Source organism: Armigeres subalbatus, chromosome 3, assembly GCF_024139115.2.
Source record: "Armigeres subalbatus isolate Guangzhou_Male chromosome 3, GZ_Asu_2, whole genome shotgun sequence".
Classification (NCBI taxonomy): Eukaryota; Metazoa; Arthropoda; class Insecta; order Diptera; family Culicidae; genus Armigeres; species Armigeres subalbatus.
Window position 1 is genome coordinate 640,831 of NC_085141.1, and position 21,851 is coordinate 662,681.

Below are 21,851 nucleotides of genomic sequence, written 5' to 3' on the forward strand. Positions count from 1 at the left end.
TTCCACAATTTAGGGGAGGCGACGCCCCCCCTGCTCCCCCTGGCTACGCCCTTGAATATATGTTGCATAGAAATAGTTTTCATTGTTTAAATATTTTTGGCCGTCCATTTGTATGAAGATTCCCCATAGTGTCTCGGTGTAAAACTCGCAAGTAGTTGAATTTAAAACAAGTTAAGTTGATGGACGATGGGAATTTCATTAGTGTTACGTCTGTTTATCTGTGATTACACTATACAATATGATTATTTTAACAATATGGGACGTATCTAGGGCGTGGGAGAGGTTGAAAAAAGGTGTTGTTTTTTATATATAGAAATGACCGCTTTGGCAGGTTTTGTTCTATTATTGTCAGGTGGTTTTCTATAACTAATTATGCTCAAATTTGGCGTAAACATTATTTGCATATCAAAGAATATTGTGGGTAAATTTCATAAAATTTGGTCAACAAAACCCCCCCTGACAATTATAGAGCAAAACCTGCCAAAGCCGTCATTTCCCCTATATCAAATTCATGAATTCAAATGAATATACATATTACTATTATATTAATACAAAATATGATTGTTTGAAGAAACATGAACGCAGCTGGAGGTTGTAGGACAAAAGATCTAAGGTCAAAAGGTTGAAGGACAAAAGGTCGAAGGTTAAAAGGTTGAAGAACAAAAGGTCGAAGGGTCAAAAGGTCAAAACAAAAAATCTGAGTGAAAAGGTCGAAGGACAAAAGGCTCGACAAAAGGTTGAAGGTCAAAAGGTCGAAAGGACAAAAGGCTGAAGGTCAAAATTTGAGTCAAAAGGTCGAAGGTCAAAAGGTCGAAGGGACAAAAGATCGAAACAAAAAATCTGATAAGAAAATTATTTTGAGCTTTTTAGTGGAATGTTTTCACCTGTCATAAGACGAGTTTATACAATCCCCATTGAATTCCACCACTTAATTGTATCTTGACAGATACGTATTTCGACCTCAAAGGTAAGGCCGTCTTCAGTGTCTCGTATAAACTCGTCTTATGACAGGGGAAAAAATCTGAGTCAAAAGGTCTAAAGACAAAAGGTGAAAAGTAAAAACGTCGAAGGGCAAAAGGTCTAAAGTAGAAAGGTCAAAGGACAAAAGGTCGAAAGTAAAAAGTTCGAAGGACAAAAGGTCGAAAGCACAAAAGATAAAAATTACGGTTGTAGGACAAAAGGTCGAAGATCAAAAAGTTAAAGATCAAAAACTCGAAGGTCAAAAGGTCGAAAAAATAGGCAAAGCGTCGTGTGAATCAACCATTCTTTTGCACATTTATGTCTATTTATGTTTCACCTGATAATATTTCATTGTTGAATTTTTCCTTCTTTTAATCACTGGCTGTTCTTTCGAAATTCGCATATTTATATTTATTTATGTTTTACTTGATTATATTTTATTGTTGAATTTTTCCTCCTTTTAATCGTAGGTTTTTCTTTCGAGTTTCGAACATTTATATTTATTTGTGTTGAATCCTATTGTCATTGTTGATTTTTTTCCTTCTATTATTCATAACCTTTTCTTTCGAGTTTCGCATTTTTATACCAACAACTATGAAATACCAACAACACCTGATAACATTTCATTCTAGAATTTTCCTTTTGTTCAATATTGGGTATTCTTCAGAGTTATATTGTCAAATCAATATTTCTATCAAAGTATTGCTAGCCTTTACAGTCAAATCTCCATGAGTCGATGTTCTATGACTCGATATCGACTTATGGTAGCAAATTATGCCGTATTAAACAATATTTTCTGGGTTACCGTGATGGTCTCTTAACAGCTTTCCAAATATTTGCTATTCCCCATCTCGATATTTCCATGAGTCGATGGTCCCTTCAATATCGACGCATCTTCACTCATTTTCATCAAAGTGATCATTCGAAATATATCATTTTTTAGCTTAACATACCATCTTCTAATGATAGTAAATTTATTTTTATGTGCTCAAAAGATGATTTATTTTTGTTTACAAAATTTGTTTTAAGCAACTATAAACGAATATAATAAATTAATTTTTCATTATTAGAAACCGTTACGATACGCTGTAAAGTAGGAAGGAGTATGGAATTGCCCAAATTTGTTACGTGATTTGTGAACGTTTGTGTTTAATTTTGAAGTCAACTAGTAACCCTCTAATGCCCAAGACCGCCTTTAGACGGGATACTGTAGTATTTTTTTTGTAATTTTTAATTATACAGATTTCAAAAAGTGTTTTATGTTGATAAATAATATAGAATCCAATGCCTGTTCAAATCTGGTTAAAAATTAATTCTAAACTTGAAAAACAAAATTTTGAAAAGGTGAAAGTGATGAAATCGCCAATTTGAATGTATTGTCTAAAATGTGTTCAGATCGGTTTTAGAAAACAAAATAGTGATTTTGAGCAAAAACAAAAGTGTTGTGTTATAGGGTAAAGTAAACTATAAATAATCCAGCTTTTTACTCGATGATGCCATAATGCTTTGCATCACCCCCCTCAATTTTCTATGAAAACATTGAATTTTCATAATTTTGCTAGCGATTGTAGTGTTATACCGGAACGGTAATATTTCTCATCAAATCTTATTTTTTATGCTGTCTGTTTTAGGTGGAATTTGAGCTCGTAAACGCTCTTGTAGGTAGGTACCTGAAATCGCTTCTGGATGAATCTTTTCGATTTTCACATGCGGTATATATGAACGGTATGAAGAATAGAATAGTTATATCATAGATTGTGAAATATCTACATGATGTCTACGGATGTAGTACGGATATCTCGTTCAGGAGACATGAAAACATTGATAAGCCGCGATTGCACATTACATGGTCTTCCGAGTGCAACCTCGGAAGCTTTCATAAGATTCACGTAGTTTAAACCTGGTTTAAACCGTTATGCGGGGCTCTTTTGGCTTAAAGTAACGCGTTTTTTGTCTTAATCAAATCAAATAAAAATCTGAGGTAAATTAGGATTGGTGAATAACTAATAACTTTTGCTTTTCCTGAAGGGTGAAGCCACTCGAATCACTCATTTTTGACCGTTGGTGGTCATCGGCTGTCTATCAGTGAAAACGGTTATTAATATCATTCAACAGATTTAATAATAACATTTTAGTTATTCCAGATTTAGATATTTTTAATTTTTATTTAGAAATTCAAAATATGGAGATAATTTTACTTTTATTTAAAAACACTTTCTCTTGAAAATGTCTTCAAAAAAACGCACGTTGTAATTTTGAGATTTCGTTTGATACACTATCATTCGGAACGTCTGTTAAAATACCATTGATTGGAACGTGCCGTGAAATAAACGCCCTGCATAATGAAAGTAAGCCCTAAAATAAAATAAAATTAGATTCCTATTAGAATAAATGAAAATATACAAATCTCCAAACTATTAACTGCATCAACATAAAAATATGACAGATCTAGAACTAATCCATGGCTACTAAAACATTGATAAAAATGATGTACACAGCATATGTCAAATTAGATTCACACCTTGTAAATTAATGGTCAGCGCCTATTAAAAATTTAAGACATACCTCGTAAGAACAGTCTATAATAAATAAAATGACACCTCCAATCTATTCGACTTTTTTCTGTTTACCTTTTGTCTCTTCGATCTTCCGTCCTTTCGACCTTTTGACCCATTTATTTTTCCAACCTCTTTTTCCTTCAACCTTCTGTCATTTTTTCTACAATCTTTTGCTTCGACCTGTTGTCATTTCGACCTTTTGTCCTTTCAAACTTTTGACTTTAGACCTTTTGACCTTCGACCATTTATCCTTTAGACCTTTTGTCCTTTCCACTTTTTATCCTTTCGACCTTTTGTCCTGTCGACCTTTTATCCTTTCGGCTTTTGTCCTCTCGACATTTTGTCATTTCGACCTTTTATCCTTTCAAACTTTTAATCTTCGACCTTTTGACACAGGTTCCAGCTGGAATGGGAGGGACTGAAGTAGGAGTGTTCTAAATATTTAATCTCAATTCCATCAATCAATTATTTTCTCAAACATGTCCACAAACTTCCCGCTTCAAGAACTTTTCCATGGTAGCCCGTTTCCTCTCTTTTTCTTCCATGCAATTACTTGATCGTTTGTCAATTAAGCTGTTGGATTTAGGACAAAATATTTAAATTTTCCATTTTTATCAATATATTGTGGTTCAAAAACTGACAAAGCTCATTCAAAACAAAAAGTCGCTCATTCGACAGATGAAAACGTGACCTCGTCACCATAGAACGATTTGTGTTTTGGTGCATAACAAGCATCGCAGATTTCGATCTCTATTGATAATTAACGACGATAGACGAGATGAGACATTGCGACAATTGCGACGCGATTCTACCGCTTGGCGAATGCGATTCTGTTGCCGTTGGTGTGGAAGCTTAAATAGAACATTGCCTGCAGCGACCCAACGATAGAATCCCGGCGACTAGTATTCGGCGTTTTGGCGATGAAATCGCTTCGTTCTGGGGGTGCCTTTACATTGTTCCTATTGAAAGTTTTATGGATCGGATAATGGACTTATTTCATTGCTTTCTGTTGAAAATTGACTAGTTCAAACTTTGGGTTCAAAAATAATGGCCGCAATACTATTTTTTGTACAAAAAGCGCGTAAATAGTACAGTTATTATATGTATTCTATATTATCATTTCATATTGAAAATTGGTTGGATCGGACTATGGACTCAAAAGTTATGGCAAAAATACTATTTTTCCATAATACACCAGAAATTCACCGATGCCGTTTGGTGGATCATTCAGGATTTTACCTAAATAATCTCTGACTACACCACTGCAAGTAAAATAAAACATGAGTTTTTCGTTATTTAATTGCAGATTTTTTATGGTGATTCGATTATCCGGAGTGAAAATAAAATCGATACTCCGGATAATCGTGTCCGACCTGTAATTGTAACTAATATTTTAAAGTCATTTTTGTCATTTTATTGTCAAATTATTTTGTCAGTTTTTATGTTATTTAGATGTCTATTGTCATTACGGGTGCTCAAAATAAAGCGAAGCAGTTTTTTTCTGCTCACATGGAGCATGTTGCCCAATGCTTTATCGTAGAAACTGAATTGGAAGTTTTTTTTAATCAAATATAATAAATTACATGATTCATAAAAATGACAAATAATAACTTTTGAAGCCTGACCCAACTTCGCAGCCACAGGAATCTTTTATTACGAACGAGAGTGGGTGTTCCAGAGGTGATACTACAAAAAGCACCTGAATTGGGATGTGGCAAACAAAATTAGCGGTTTGGTGATGAACCTGGGTTAAGGACATAGTTGGAAGAGTACCACGATGGCAGTCAATATGGCACCGGACCTTCCGCGGGTCAACCCCACACCTCCTGCACTCCTCTCCCACCAACATTCGAATGCATCGAACAGCATCGAACAAAAGTTTAATATTCAAATTACTAACCTGTTCACAGCATATTTATTCACTTCCCGTGATAATGAACATGTTTATCAAAAGAGTCCTAGGTATTTTGGCTCGAATTATATCATAAATCAGCATTTAATAGCCGTTCGCGATTTGGTGGGTTTATCACTGCACTTCACTTCTTCTCAAAGGGCATTGAAAAAAATAAGTTTTTACTCACTTCTCCGCACCTGAGCTGCCCGAAGTGTTGATGGAATGCAAATTAAACATCACTTTTCGAAACAGTGACGGGAAATGTCTTATCGATGTCATGGGACTAACTTGCTAATAACTTTTCTCACAAGTCATTTACAATAATGTTTTCCATATAAACATGTAGCCTTCAAATGACCCGAAAACTTTTTCTAATAGGTTATTTCTCTAAATATGATATTGGCGGCGTGAGAGCCGAATTAGTGTCAGATGACATTAATGTCATGACATTCCGTGACATTTTTTTAATCTCGCTCTCATGGCTCACACTTTGTATTTAGAACAATGATCTGTTCGACAAAGTTCTAGGACCCTTTAAGTATTACATGTTGATCAAAAAATCCGAACTGTAAATGACTTTTGGAAAAAGTTATTACGAAATTGGTAATAGCAATGCCATGACATTTTTTTGACATTTCCCATCACTGTCGAAATCAGTAACTTGTTTAAACCGAAAACTTAATATAAACTGATATTTTTGCCCGAAAAAAACAATTAAAAACTGATCGTGGAGCGAATGTAAACACCGGCAGCAGCAGCAGCAAACTAATAAGTAGGGTGGTCCAAAAAAATATTTTGCTCCGCCACGCTCAGTCGATTATGATTTATAATTTGGGTGTCATCCGGTGGTTTGGACTGGTTTGAATAGAGGCTTACTGTGCACAGGTCGTTTCAGGTTTGAATGACAGTTGATATGGCGAGGTTGAGTTTTTCATTATTCTGATTCTAGCACTCCGTCATTGGGCGCTGGCGAGGGGGGAGACCATATTACTGGATGAAATATTCAAGAGTTTCAACTCCATAGACAATTCATATTGAATGGTCGTTCCAATAGTTGGGAGTCGATTTCAATCTAGGTTGCGAATCTTTAGCATGATAATTAGGCTCCCCAGAAGGCATCAGTGAAACGTTCAACAAAATACCCAGAATTTGTCTGTGATATCTTTTGCACTATCGCATCAGGGGCAGATGCTTCATACAAAAAGTGTGACATGGGGGTTAGTGGGGTATAAAATGCTATTTTTGCGTTACGTAATCAATGGATCTTTCCTGCGGTGTGGTTTTTTTTCAGTGAAGTCTCTGGAATGTTGCTTTCTGCTATGTGGGTTCCCTTTTCGACAGCGTTTGGAGGGGAGGCGCTGTAGCCAGTGTAATAAAAGTAGGGATTGAACTTATCAATTCATTATCATTTAGTATTCAGCCAATACCTCATTCCAGAGGGGGAATTCCGAAAAGTGTTGTATGGCGGACTTCTAGCGATGATTTCCCTCTACAATTTTGTCTAAGGGTACTTTGCTTTGCTGAATACTAAATGATAATGAATTGATAAGTTCAATCCCTGAATAAAACGTTCAGTTTCCCCATATACGATTTCATACAAACTTGAACCGGCTTGCGCTCAACCAGTTTTTGTTCAAATCGGTTTTTGGAGGACACTCAGTGCATGGGACGGAGTCGAGTGAGCGTGGTGGAGCTGGGTCGTTTTTTTAACTACCCTACTAATATACTTTGTTTTTAATAAATACGACACCAATACTACTACAGCATATGACTGTTTTTATTGTACCAATACCTTCAAAACTTTGTTTTGGTACTCAACCCACCTTCACCTTAACGCGCACAGTATTTCCAGCTCCGGCTACCCAATATATACAGGAGGAGATTTGTTGGCTAACACAACAAAGCCCCTAAGGTTGATCAACTTTCAGAAGAGCTACTTAAACATAGTGGTGAGGCACTGGCCACATTTTTAAGATTTTGGAGGATGAGGTTCTGCTGTTGGAGTTGATAGAGGATGTCGTGTGTTCCGAGCGATCTGATAGTGAGCAAGGTGGATCGATCAGGTGATAAATGATTCGTAGACTAGCGTCTAGCGACGTGCAGACATAAACCGAGCGGATTGGAGAAACCTTTTGTGTACTACACAGGCCACTCCGGCTATAGTCTGAATAATTACCGAATAATAATCAACACTACTTTTGATAGATCTTCTTCTGTCACTACCCACAACCATGTAGGTACTTTGTCTTGATAGCGTTAATGGCCTATTCTCGCCTCTCCAGCCCCGTCTTTTGCCCTGCAATAGATTTTAATGAGCTTCATATCTCCTAAAAGCACTTCCGCAAATTAGAAGCGCATTACCGTTGGTGAGTCTGCAAGTTGCACTACCGGAATTTATCAACAATCATCCGCAGGCTGAATTTGCAGAAGTCACTCTCACTAGAATAACGATAAAAGAGATGTGAAACGTTTTAGAATCATTACAATCCGAGCAGGAGTGACGACCTCGATAACAGCAGTTTGTATGAACTAAGTGTACATAATAGTTAAAATACCACAAATTAACAGAGTTTGTTATGCATGAAGTATTTAGCATATTATCAATAACAGAATTAGGTACTATTAAGTTATTTTTACTACTCGTGAAGGTATAAAAACAAGTGTAGTTAATTTGTATACAAGTGTAAAAAAAATCAGACTCGGATAGGTAGCCGCCATCCAGAAGCTATGATAAAAAGCTTTGTTCTCGTTTATTTTTCGTAGAGGACCATATTTTGGAACTGTTTAACAAGGAATTTATTATGGAGTATAACTTCCCTAATCAGTTTCTTTTTATCGATGTGTGATTCCCTCCTTAGCCGTGCGGTAAGATGCACGGGTACAAAGCAAGACCATGCTGAGGCTGGCTGGGTTCGATTCCCGGCGCCGGTCTAGGCGATTTTTGGTTTGGAAATTGTCTCGACCTCCCTGGGCATAAAAGTATCATCGTGTTTGCCTCATGATTTACGAATGCAAAAATGGTAACTTGGCTTAGAAACCTCGCAGTTAATAACTGTGGAAGTGCTCAATGAACACTAATATGGGAGGCGGCTCTGTCCCAGTGGGGGATGTAATGCCAATAAGAAGAAGAAGAAGAAGAAGAAGAAGAAGAAGAAGAAGAAGAAGAAGAAGAAGAAGAAGAAGAAGAAGAAGAAGAAGAAGAAGATTCCCTGTCGGTCATTGTACATTACCGGTAATAATGGCGCAGCCTTGTGCGGTGCGCCTTTGACACTCACATAAAACCTCCGCATATCGTCTCGATCCATGTTCTCGTAATCGTTAGCCGAGAAAAAAATCAACTTTGATTATTTCAAGCGAAACGAACAATTCTTTTCTGGGTCGGAAACATAAGCAGCAACAATCGCAATTGAAAACTACTCGCTGCGCCACAGTAGACTCTGTCATAATGATAAAGGCAAGTTCATCCAGACATCTATCAAACTGTTTAGATATCGACTCAGATATCAGTCAGATTTGACAAATATTTGTGTACTGATGGATTATGTACATACGTGCGAAACACAGACGACGTATCTGTAAAGTTAAAAAGTGATGGATTTAGAAGGTAAGAATTGGGGTGATGAAAAGTGAAGACATTCCACTAAACAAGCTTATAACAAATATTTTATTTGTTTGTTAGATGATTTTGAATTTGAACGGGAGTGATTTTGTTTTTGAAAATAATTTCGAGGTATTAGGAAAAATGCAATACTAAATAATAAACATCTATGGTGTTATTATTTGAACAAACAGCTTTGTCTATCAAATATCACTCAAATTCAAAAAAATATTTATATATATTTACAGATAATATGAGCACTATTTTTATTTCAGTAAGTATAGTCACAATATTATTAGAATGTTTCATATTCATGATATGCCTTTGAATGATTGGTATGAACATCTTATACTCATTGAAAACAGATTAGCTATCCCACAAACTACGTTTTTTTATTCAGCAAATACTCGTATTCGTAACACCATGATTTCTATTGTTAACTAATATCACAGTAGTTGAAATAAAAATTACTCCACTAAAAATTATAACAAAATGAATGGCAGACGCTTCAAATTTTAAATAAGCTGATTGTTACCTACAGAGAATGTTCTTCAACAATAATAACATATTACTATGTCAGAAACTCGATTTGCGTAATTGCACAACATGTGAAAGAGTTAGTTTGAAAAATGTATGGGGACGGGTGACCACTTCCTTCGGTGGCTTTTAATCCCACGAAACCAGTACGCCATGCAGGTGCTTTTCCTTCTAAGCTACGAAGGACCTCCGTCGTCCTCCGCAGCTCAGAAGGCTACTGATGAGATCAAATTTCCAACGCCAGGCACATAGCCGACCCCCGCAATCTGTTTTCAAAACCAACTCTTTCACACGCATTGTTTTGTGCAATGCCAACCGAGTAGGATGAGTATTTAGTTAGTTAGGACACGGCAGGTATTTCCGTCCTTCGTCGTAGGGGCTAAAACCAACGAAAGCAACGTACATTTGCTAGAACTCCACTATAGCAGAACGTTTCTCCTGAGCTTACGATTTGGTACGTATGAGTTTTACAAAAAAGCGTCTTTTTTATTGGTTTTCGAGACTATAACGAACAGACGAAAATACCTGCCGTTATGTTATGTCTGGCTTCCACACACAGTGGGGGAAGTGTACATGTCACATATATTTGGCAATGTGCTTTCTGAATCACATTCGAAGCAAAGTAAAACTTGCATGTTCACTTCTTGATTTATTTGAATACAGCTGAGCATAAATTCGATGTTTTCGATATGAATCGTGTTTGGAATAATTTTGGTAACATCCAGTGAATTAGTGACAAATAAGGATGTAAAGTTCTTGTTCCCAGGATCTTCCGGATTTTGGGCTTTTAATCCGAAATCTGTCTGGTACAAACAGTACAAAGGAATTCGTTGTGAAATGTGGCGACTAGGTATAACGTTCAGAAGATTGCTACGATCTGGTTTGTAACCCTTTTCGTAGAGGCACTTTGCAACTTGTAGAAAGTATTGACTACTAAAAATATGCCTTCAAATCATTTTCAATCAAAGTTGTCAATTATGACTGATCAGGCCAAGGATCAGGCTCGATATATTCAAAGCCCAATAGCAGTTCACTCTTCACTCCACAACGAGGCAAGAGTTTGTGTTGAGTGATTCCAAGCAACAGCATCAAAATTTAAGAAAATTTTTAATTCATGATTTTCTATTGAGTTAAAACTTTGCACAGTTTTTCAATTTCATCTAAATCGTCATTTTTCGATATCAAATCACGATATCAAATTGAGTCACGACTAACTTTTCAAAAGGGTGTATGTGAAAATGGTTAAAAAATATTTAAAAAGCTGCACAGCAAAAACAGAATGTTCGATTGTTATGATTTTTTCAGCAAAGTTAGACAACTAAATGGTGATTCTTAAGAAAATGTGCACAGTAAAAAAAAAAATTTTTTGCCTTTAAAAATATCATTTTTGTCAACCAAACTCAAATATCTCAAAACCCTATCTTTTTTCGAATGTAATTATTTAGGGCAAACAGTCCATTATATTAGCTATCTAACATAAATATTTGGTGATGGTAAACTAATAAACAAAAAAGTTATGACATTTCAAACATTTCACAATTTTCACATATAGTAAACAAAAAAAATTTCCGTGTATTTTTTTTCAAGAATCGCAGTTTGATGCTGATTTTATTGTTAAGGGCCTTGCGTGAGTTAAACAAGTTGTTTGTATGATATTCCATATTTATGTATTCATCGATATTATGTATATTATATGTATAAATATTTTATGTATAAATAAATAAAAATGAATTAATATTATCCTAAGTATTAAATTAAATGTGGCAGTTACACAATGTTGTTATAGAAACTCTAAGAGTTTTGGGTTTGAATTTTGGTATGGGTTATGATATCATGAAAACAGTTTATTAATACTTATTTTTATTTATTTTTATTCAAATTTTTAAAATATCGAACACTTTTGAATTATTATCAGCACAGTTTGAGTATAGTTTTGCTTTAATTTTATTTTCCGACAATGGAATGAAACAGTGAAATTTTTGGGTTCCTTGGATCGTTTTCGCGTTATTAAATTGCTCGCTGAGCTCTGAAGCCTTTATTTCGTACTCTTCAGTAGTAGTAAAACAAAATGATAATTTGGTTAAATCTTTTCTTTTCTACGATTTGCCCAATCAAAAGTTCTTTCGCAGTTTTAATTGGATGCTCACGTTCTTTGGCTAAACTTGCTCTTGTGGCCATGCGCTTTATTGTTCCTCCAATAGCATCACAAGGACCTTTGCCATGTGATGTAGCAAAAATGCCATTCTGCATCAATTCCGTACATTGATTTAAATTGACATAGGCTCGAAAAATTCTTACGATTTTTGTACTGCGACGCTGCTCCATCAGACATGAAATATATCTTTTGACTTCTTTATGCTTATCAACGCGTAAAAAGTTAATCATTTTTCAATGAACAAGTTTACGGATACTGAATCGTGTCTTAAATCTTCGGAAATTATAATAAAACTTAAGTGTTCAATTTGCGTACTTCCATTAAAATAAATAACGAATGGATGAATTGTAGCTTGTTGTACGTTCCAGTGATGGGACTGCACTTCATCTTGCAATACAAAGCTGTAATTTTCAGAAAAATCACAAATGACTAAAAATCACCATTTTGTAATGTATTTTTCGTATTTTTTAAAAAGCTGGATTGTTCTGTTTTAATGAAATCGTGAAGGATTAAACTTTCTAATTTCAAGCAAAAATATGACACAAACTCATCTACAGGTTTTACAATAGTTTCTATGTCACACCTATCCGTGGTCACCCATTGCTAAAATGATAACTGATCAATATATTTTTCTTCAAACTCAGCGAATAAAGTATTTTCCAATGATGAAGATTCTGGACAATCCGAACAAGATCGTAGATAGCAATTTGATGTTGTATTTTCACACAAAAGACTACCAGTTAACATTTTAATATCCTTTGTTAAATTGATTCTTTTCAAACTATGTAAAATAAGATTAATATTCTCATGGGTTGAGCACACACACACATTATGTGTTCCTGAATTGGAAAGAAGCTTACATTGCCTTGGCCGAAGGCTTGCAAATGAGGAAAAACCTATTTTAATATTATCGTGAATTTCCTTGAAGCGTGTGTACGCTTCTTTCAAAGTCGTCATCATTAATCGTTTTTGGATTGCGACGCTTTCCATCTTTTTTTACTGATACATAATCTTTTTGACCAGGCATAGCTCGACTTACTTCATCATCTTCAAAATATTGAACTACTATTTCTTTTGTCTCATCTGTTAATGCAGTACTAGACCTAGTATTTTTGGTTGAAAGACAGTTATTCTTCAATTGTTTTGCCTCTTTTACTGTATTTCTATTGGTTTTGAACTCATCAATGGCATCCTGAATAGACCACGAACTTGGCAGCATCGACAAAATCAATAAATTTTCTTTCCTTGTCGTGGCTGCATTCGAGAACCTTTCCTTCATATTTATAATTACCTCATCGTAGTCTGTATTTTCCACATCATCAGGTCCTAATTTGAAGAGGTTTCTTCGTACAGCTTCGTTTATTTCACGGTATTTTTCTCCGGGTAATAAACGTAGTCCATCTTACTCCATTTAATCGGAGTCACTTTTATCCCAGCTATGCCCTCGTTAAAGCGTTCGATGTTGACCTTTTGGATACACTCATCTTCCGATTGATTTGTTGAAACAGATTTCGCTGATGGTACGGTGGCAAGGCTCTCAGCACTTAAAGGTTCCCCCAAACACACGCGACAAGACAGTCGCGACGCGATTCTATCGCTTGGCGACAGCGATTCGGTCGCCGTTGGTATGGAAGCGTAAATAGAACATTATCTGCAGCGACCCAGCGATAGAATCGCGGCGACTACTTGTCGCCGTCGCGGCGATGAAATCGCTTAGGTCTGGAGGAGCCTTAATACTTCTGGTAATTCCTCAGTTGTTGTCGATACATCTGGCAATTCCTCAGTTGCTGTCGTTTTCGAACTTCCTGCGCTCTGCTCAACCGATGATATACAGATTGCTCTTTTGTCAACGTTTAGACGGCAGGACGTGCAAATGCGTAAATTTGTATTCAATGTGGACATTGGAGCATAACCAGTCGCTTTCAGTTTATCTATGGTGCTTTCGGTGAGATTTCGTAACTCTTTTGAACACTTTTTTCCATCAAACGGCCTACAACAGTTGAGAAAGCGGCTACTCATGTTGTTCGTAATATTTCAATAAACAAAATCACTTTTAAGTTTTTACTGACTAGTTTGGTGTCATTTGCTTGACTGAAGAAAAAAATTACTATAAGATCTTTAACAACCTTAGTAGTAGTAATTTTTTTGCTTTTTCGTGAGCATTGTCATGGTATGTACCTATCATGCATTTGTTGTTGTTGAAGATACTCGTTTCCTCCCGATCATAAAGTCTATTCTCTAAGAGGTATATTTTTGCAGGTAAACTATAGACGTACACGTGTATATAAATCTTTGATTTTGCAGCTTTTGTCTTAAAAATAACATTTCTGATATGTTTCTATCAACGTTATTATCAACAGGTTTCAACACTATTAAAAGAATTTTTCGCCAGTCACGTGCAATGAAAATTATGACACTATCAATACTTTTGATCACAACACTGGATCGTGTCTAAGTTTCTTATAGATGCTATGAATAATTAAATCAAAATATCATGAAAACAACTTGTTTAAATCACGTCCCTTAACAATAAAATCTGCATCAAACTGCAATTCTCGAAATAACTTACACAGAAAAAAATTGTTTTTTTTACTAAATGTGAAAATTGTGAAATGTTTGAAATGTCATAACTTTTGTTTACCATCACCAAATTTTTATGGTAGATAGCTAATATAATGGACCGTTTTCCCTAAAAAAATTACGTTCGAAAAAAGATAGGGTTTTGAGATATTTGAGTTTTTGTGACAAAATGATATTTTTAAAGGCAAAAAAATTTTTTTTTTACTGTGCACATTTTCTTAAGAATCACCATTTAGTTGTCTAACTTTGCTGAAAAAATCATAACAATCGAACATTCCGTTTTTGCAGTGCAGCTTTTTAAATATTTTTGAACCATTTTCACATACACCCTTTTGAAAAGTTAGTCGTGACTCAATATGAAGATTTGATATCGAAAAATGACGATTTAGATGAAATTGAAAAACTGTGCAGAGTTTCAAATATTTTCGAAATGGTCGCTCAGGATCGACTGACATGCCCCCGTGGAATGCCTCTGTTGCAAATTCTTTTTTTGATTTTTTTTTCTTTTTGGCTGGATGGCTCACCTCTTTTCAATTTCTTCTAGGACATCAACAGATCCGAGATGCGTAGAGTTCATGCTCTAAAATGACGCTAGAGAGTCGCTTGGTTTTTTTTCAATTTTACTAAAAAAAAAAAAATGAAAAAAAAAACCAAGCGACTCTCTAGCGTCATTTCAGAGCATGAACTCTACGCATCAAATAACATCAAAATTTTGAGTGTTTTGGCAGCTTTTGTAAAAAGCTACGTAATATTGCATAAGCCCCTACCTCAAATCAAAGACTTTGCCCCAATCGTCACATTTCATCACGAAATCGCAAAAACTCCCTCTCCCCAAAAAAGATACGACATTTGTGGACGCTCCCTTTGGGGTTTAATGTACTTTAAATGGGTTTAATGTGGAAAATATGGCAAATCCAACAGTTTTGGCTGTATTATTTTTAACTTCGAAAATGGTGATCATAAGACATGTTTATAATGGTTTCATGTGAATAGATGTTTATTTTCTTGGAACAGGCTTAGCTAATTCTCAAAATATAGATTTAAACAGCGTTTGACAAAAACAAAATTAGACTGATTCTGTGAGAAAATAGTGTTTTAAACAAAAAAATGATCGAAGTTACAGAAAACAATGATAAATATTGTTAATCAAATGAAGTTGAGTTATAAGGACCCCAAACCCATGGCAATCAAACTTTGCCCTTCCCCATTGCAAGATAAATGTAAAAAAATGTATAACAAGTAAGTCAATCGTGTCCAAAGAAAGAAACGCAACTTCAAACGTCAATCAAATATTACTACAGTTCGAATTTATGCACAAAGTGTATAGTCATGCAAAAGCAGTATTGCTCAAATTTATAGCATATTGGTGACATTGATTGAGTTGATTAGAATGACACAGCAATGACGACTTACTACACCTAAAACATTGTTGCCGCGGATATGGGACGAGCTTGTCATTCGATACTTACTTGGAAAACCGTCACTGTGGCCCATAGAATGTTGTTGAAATGTTTACGGTCACATTCACACAGAGGATGCTTGGAGACTATTTCGGGACAAGTGCATTCCCTCTCTTGTCCAGTTTCATCGATAAATTTACAAAACTTACCTCCAAACAAGTACATGCCAAGTATGCTATAAATTATTTTGGAATGTATAATGCTGAATGTATTGTGTAAACGTTTCTATGTTGTTGTAAAATAATGAATTTATGGGTGGTTTTTATGGTAGTGGTATTTAATGTCAATAGATTAGATGGAATTTAAGTAATTCCTCATGATTGTATTTAGTTGAATATAGATCTATTCTAAATTGTTTTAGAAACATTCGTTAAGAGGTTATAAATTGTCAAACTTTCTAGAAATCAAGAAATCAAGTTTCTAGAAAAAGAAAAGCCAAATATTGTACAATCTCGCGTTTTAAATCTGCAAGGATGTTGATACCTTGAGAAAAAAAACTTTCCAATGTTTGCAATCTGTAAACTTGTTTCATGAATCAGTATGCGCTTATTGAATAATAATCCTATGTTTTGATTACCTTCACTATACACAACTAGCGGATGGCAGATTTTATAACAGAAACTGTATACAATTTTGGCATATATAATTTCGAAATTTTTAATACAACCATTGTATTGAAATCTCACATTTCTGTATTATTTTAAAACATTATCTGTATTTTATACAATAATTGCAAGATTTTTTTGTTTAAGTCATTATTTTTTAGGAGTTTCCAAGCTCATTTCTAATAGCAACTAACTAACTAACTAACCGAATTAAAACATAGTGCCTCTTGGAGATGCATCGGCAAATTCTCTTTCACAATTTGAATTAAGATCATTTGGTGCAAACAACAATATATGAAATATTACATTTGGAGCGAATTTATTCTTTTTTCATCTCATTGAAAGATATTCATCTCTTTTCTGAAGACAGGAAGAACTATGCAGAAAGTGTATGCATCTCTGGTGTCCAAGAAACGATCTAAGAATTAGGATAATGACAAGACACTAGAAGAATTTATGCGTCTGACGGTTCCAGATTAACCGAAAATGGATTTCTTTAAGCAAAGTTATGCTAATTTGGATTTGGATTTTGCCCCCTCTACTGCCGTCATACGCATATTTGTTGGGACTCCTATGTATCTATATTGTTAATCGTATAACGACAAGGAATATGTTTCCAATTGGGTTTTTAGGTTTAAAAACATGTTGATTTTTATTTATTTTTTTCCCACTCACAGACCCTAAATTCGATGTTTAAAATCTATTTTAAAACTTTCTGGAAATTTGACTGCTTGGCAGTTAGCTCATACATAGGTTGACAGCTCGTCCCATAAAAAAATCAAGTTAGGGTGCTCAACACGCGAAATTTTTGAGTTTTTTTTTTCGAAATTGATTCAAATTAGTTTCCGAAAACCGAAATTCATGAAGTTTTGGATCCAGGCTCAGTTTTTATAATAGATTTCTCGCTTAACTTTTCAAAAGGTCCTAAGTAACATTTTTTTCATGAATTAATTTGAATAGCGCAATCAATAGAACAACATAAAAGCTTTTGGTTGCAGTACTTAAATTAATTCATGAAAAAAATGTTACTTAGGACCTTTTGAAAAGTTAAGCGAGATTTCTCGCTTAACTTTTCAAAAGGACCTAAGTAACATTTATTTCATGAATTAATTTGAATAGCGCAATCAACAGAACAACATGAAAGCTTTTGATTGCAGTACTCAAATTAAATCATTAAAAAAATGTTACTTAGGTCCTTTTGAAAAGTTAAGCGAGATTTAAGATATGTAATAATTTCAATACCCAAAAAAAAACAATTCGAATGCACTCCTTGATTGGACTTATTTGATAAATTTCGGAACACAGAAAAAAAATCATTTTTTTATCTGTGTATAACAGAGCCTCATAGCCTCATTGAAACCACGTGCTTTTGTCTTTTTTTCAAAGGCTTGAATTTAGTAAACCAATACGCAAGACCGTAGATTTTTGAATAACAAATTTCCCAAATTACAAGGTATAAAGTAAGTAATCCAATGATTGTATTATAACTTTGTTTACAGTTCTGGTAGTTCATTGGGTCTCCAGTTAGCCTTGCGAGCAAAGGCGTAGGATTGCCTATCTGGCGATGATGAGTTTAATTCTCGGTCCGTTCCAGGATGTTTGGGAGACTTTTGCTTTTAAATTTTTGGCAAAATTGGCTAAATTAAGAGCTATGGCCAAACCCGGCGCTTAGCTTAGCTGTGATATGTGAGCGTTGGGCAATAGAATTCCTGGAGAGTGCTGTATCTTCTAACAATTTTACAAACCCCTTCTATATCGATTTTCAAATGACTCAGCAAAATCATCGTTTTCGAATTTGAAAAAATATTGAGACGGGGACCAACAATTTCCAACATATAGACCTGTATCGAGATCAAACTAGAATGATTTTTCATTGCCAAGAGATGGAAATTATTTTGTTAAAATTCGACTGACAAACGCTTCGCTGAAATGGAAAAATTTAAAATAAAATAAAGTTTTAATAAATATTAAAAAAAAAAATCTTTATTGGATTCCTATCGTATACTAGGTTAAAAAATTATTGTTGTAATAGTACGAAAATAATCGATTCAGGATAAAGAATCTTTTATAAGAAAACAGTTGTTCGATCCAAGTATATAATCATAACATTTCTTAGCTGTAACAACCATTGTCGAAGCCTTATTTGTCTTTGGCATTACTTTTCTTATAATGAGTTAACGCAATACCGTAACAATGTTCTTCAGCTATTTGCCTACTTAAAAACAAGATAGCATATTCAGTAACCTTTGAAAAAATGTTGTGGCTTAGGCATGACGCTTAGTTTTTCCATAATAGGTTACCCAAATAGAAAGAAGCCCAAAAAGAGCCGTAATATTAAATTAAAACATAAAACAGAACAAAGTAGTTGTTTTCAAAATTTAATAGGCCAAACCTTCGTAAAATTTCTCAACTAACATAGTTAAAAAACAGTACTGTGGAACTGCAATATTTGATTTTATGATAAATGCATCAAATATATCACTTATGTTGGGTATAATAGGGCAGGTATGGTTTACCAATTATATACTTGGTTTATGGGCATTTTTACTTTCGCAGACATATTAAAAACCATTCATTGACGATAGGATTATTTGTGACGTTTTTCTAATTAGGAAAAGCTTGTTTGCTTCCCTTGTTTTATTTGTTACTGTTAGTATCAATGTATTTTGTCCTGTGAAAGTTGTCATAGTGGTTTTATAATTCAACGTTGCTTTGAAGTACAATTGAGCATTTTGTAAAACAAGAATTACACCGGTTAACGGTAGCCGTTTCCATAACTTACCTTCAGAAAATATTTAAATTTGAAACCTTATTATATAAGAATTGAATAGCGAATTCATGAAGATATTAGTAAACAGTAAATAAAGTTTAATTTTTGAGAAGCCAATTTTGCAATCATATGTCATACGTATGCGCTCCCATTCATTTTAGTCAGGTAAACATTAAAAATAAAACGTGACAGTAACGAAGCATTTCCCATATGTTCAATATAACAAACAACCATAAATAATCAAGAATAAATAATGATAAGGGAAACAAGCACGTCGAACTAAGGATTAAACCATTACAAAACACAAGAAGTATGAATATGTGTTTTCAAACGTCACACATTGTATAAAACGCAACCTTTCTATGCGAGAATGAATTCAAATTTTGTTAAATTTGTATGGCTACAATTTCGATCGGGTAGACAACATAAAATAATGCAACAAATCAAGGTGGTGGCATACTGTAAATGACTGGAGTTTAACATAACTTTTCAACCATGAAATTGTTGAAATTGAACTGGTGCATTTCAATAGGAATTGTTATATAATACATGAGCATGTACAATGGAAGCGAAACATATCAAATTAGAGTTGGAAACGTCAATTGTTGTACCTGAAAAACTGTCACCAAGGCCCATAATAAGCTGTCAAAATTTTTCCTATCACACTCGACTTCACCATTGGCCGCGTCATTTTGTTCGCAGAATTTGCAGCCAAATAGGTTCATTCCAAGGATACTTAGAAAATATTGATAGAGATGTTTTGTTTGAAAATTTGTTGTCAATTGGAATAGACAGTCGTGGAAATTATGTTGCTTGGGCGTTTGGAATTGATGGTATATTAAAATGCTTGAACATCTACCAATTGCATGTTTTGATGTGTTAATTTTCCAGTGAAGTTTGAAGCTAAATGTTTGTAATTTCTTCTTTCATGTTATCGTGTTTGTTAAGTGTTTCTAAATATTAGGATTCTATTTATCTGGTTTTGTTTTAGTACGGTATTTAATATGTTTCGTTGATATCGGTACACAATGCAATCTTACCTGAATATGAATATGAACAATATCAGTAGGGAGAAGAAGATGGCGACATTGTCCATAGTTCTTAACATTACAAACAGTTGGCGTCGAAGGTTCGGCATGAAACGTACTAACTTTAAGATGCGAAGCAGACGAAATGTCCGTAGCACACTCAACCCTGAACTACCTTGACCTTCGCCTAGGTATGCCTGGCCAAGTTCTACAACACTGTAATGAGAAAATATAGCATAATGATTCGATTCTGTTTGATTCCTCCAGAGTTTGCTCACCTCAGTATAACAATGACTCCATCGAAAACGTTGAAACCGTTTGCAACATAACCAAATGGTCCCTCTGCAATCACTTTTAGTACCATTTCAACAGCGAATATGGCAGAGAAAGCTATATTACTTGTCTCCACAATGGCCGTCAGCTCTTCTGGTTGATTGTGGTATTCGATGCCCATTGATAGTGTGTTAATTAAAATTGCCAGCAATATGCCTTGCTGAAAATATTTATGTTCCACCAATCGTTTGATGTATACCCTGATGCAGTGCAGAAATCTCCTGACCGCCTTGTAGGTTCCAGTCACACATCTGAAAGGTCTTGAGCGCTTTGGCTTAGGCTCTTCTAATCCAATGTTTTGGTAAAGATCGTAGCAACAGGCGAATTCCTCATTGTTAATGTTATTGATATTGGATACATTTTGCGACAAGTTTCTTGCTACATTCGGTGGAGATTTCTGGGAAACGTTTTCTGCGCTGTATCCACGTAAGTTTGTAATTGACGAATTTTTGTTATTGCTTTGGCCTGTTCGATTTCTAGTTAGAGTCGAATAGAATGATTCCAGCGTAGTGTGTCCGGTCGGTAAAGCCGCCGAGAAAGCAACCGAAAACGCTAGCAGCTCTTGGCATGTCATAGCGTCCGTCATGCACAGTTCTGAGTAGTCGTTGAAAACCGTTGCCATGGTTTGGATGGATTGTGGTAGGCTGACCTGGAATGTATGGTTTAGTCACTATTTTTATAGAACTTGACTCTACTAGAGTAACAATAGATTGTTTGGAATTTAATATTATTAAATTTAATTCAATCCACTGAACTATCTTCGTACAACATCTCTTTAATAAAAATCTAAATATAAAATATTAGTTATTTGTTTTACAACGGAAATGATTCCATAGAACGCTGAAACGTACAATATGTCTGAGACGCTGCATTTTTGATTTTCTGACACATGTGTAACAAAAAAAATATTTTCATAATAAAATCTATTTCTTGCTCCAATAGGGCAAATGATCCGAAAGTCAAGGGTGTTTGTATAGTTGCGGTAATACAGAATGCGGAAAAAAAAAACAAACACAGCAACCCAATAATAAATTGATATGTCAAAATACATACCAAGTGAAAACAGCATTAATAGCTTCAAAATACCTTACAAAATACCTGTTCTCCAATAGTTGTTGTAGTGTTCTTATAGTTGTGAGTCCCGTTAGAAAACAATGGGATTCGCAACACGAATTAAAAAAAAATCCGCAACTATTGGAACAATGTACCAATAATTGGAGTTGTCATTTTAGGACACAATAAATGTTGGAACGTGCTTAGTTCCTCCACTATTGGATCATTTACTCTAGCATTATAATTTCATACTGGTTTTATTGCAGTGTTGTATACCTAATTATGGTAATAATTGCTACAGAAACAAAATTGTTGCTAGG

General features: G+C 34.7%; 1 protein-coding gene across 7 annotated transcripts in view; it reads right to left on the reverse strand.

The window, feature by feature from the left end:
* Positions 1 to 21,851, reverse strand: part of LOC134220505 (voltage-dependent T-type calcium channel subunit alpha-1G) — a 68,061-nt gene that overhangs the window by 25,026 nt on the left and 21,184 nt on the right. For 6 of the 7 annotated variants that reach the window (XM_062699577.1, XM_062699574.1, XM_062699578.1 and 3 more), the window contains 3 exons: positions 20,424 to 21,127; positions 20,158 to 20,361; positions 15,752 to 15,917 (listed from right to left, as the gene is read on the reverse strand). In XM_062699577.1, the coding sequence (XP_062555561.1) occupies positions 15,752 to 15,917; positions 20,158 to 20,361; positions 20,424 to 21,127 (1,074 nt within the window). Of the gene's footprint in view, positions 1 to 15,751; positions 15,918 to 19,728; positions 19,853 to 20,157; positions 20,362 to 20,423; positions 21,128 to 21,851 lie in introns of all 7 variants that reach the window. The other variant, XM_062699576.1, reaches the window with a different exon arrangement.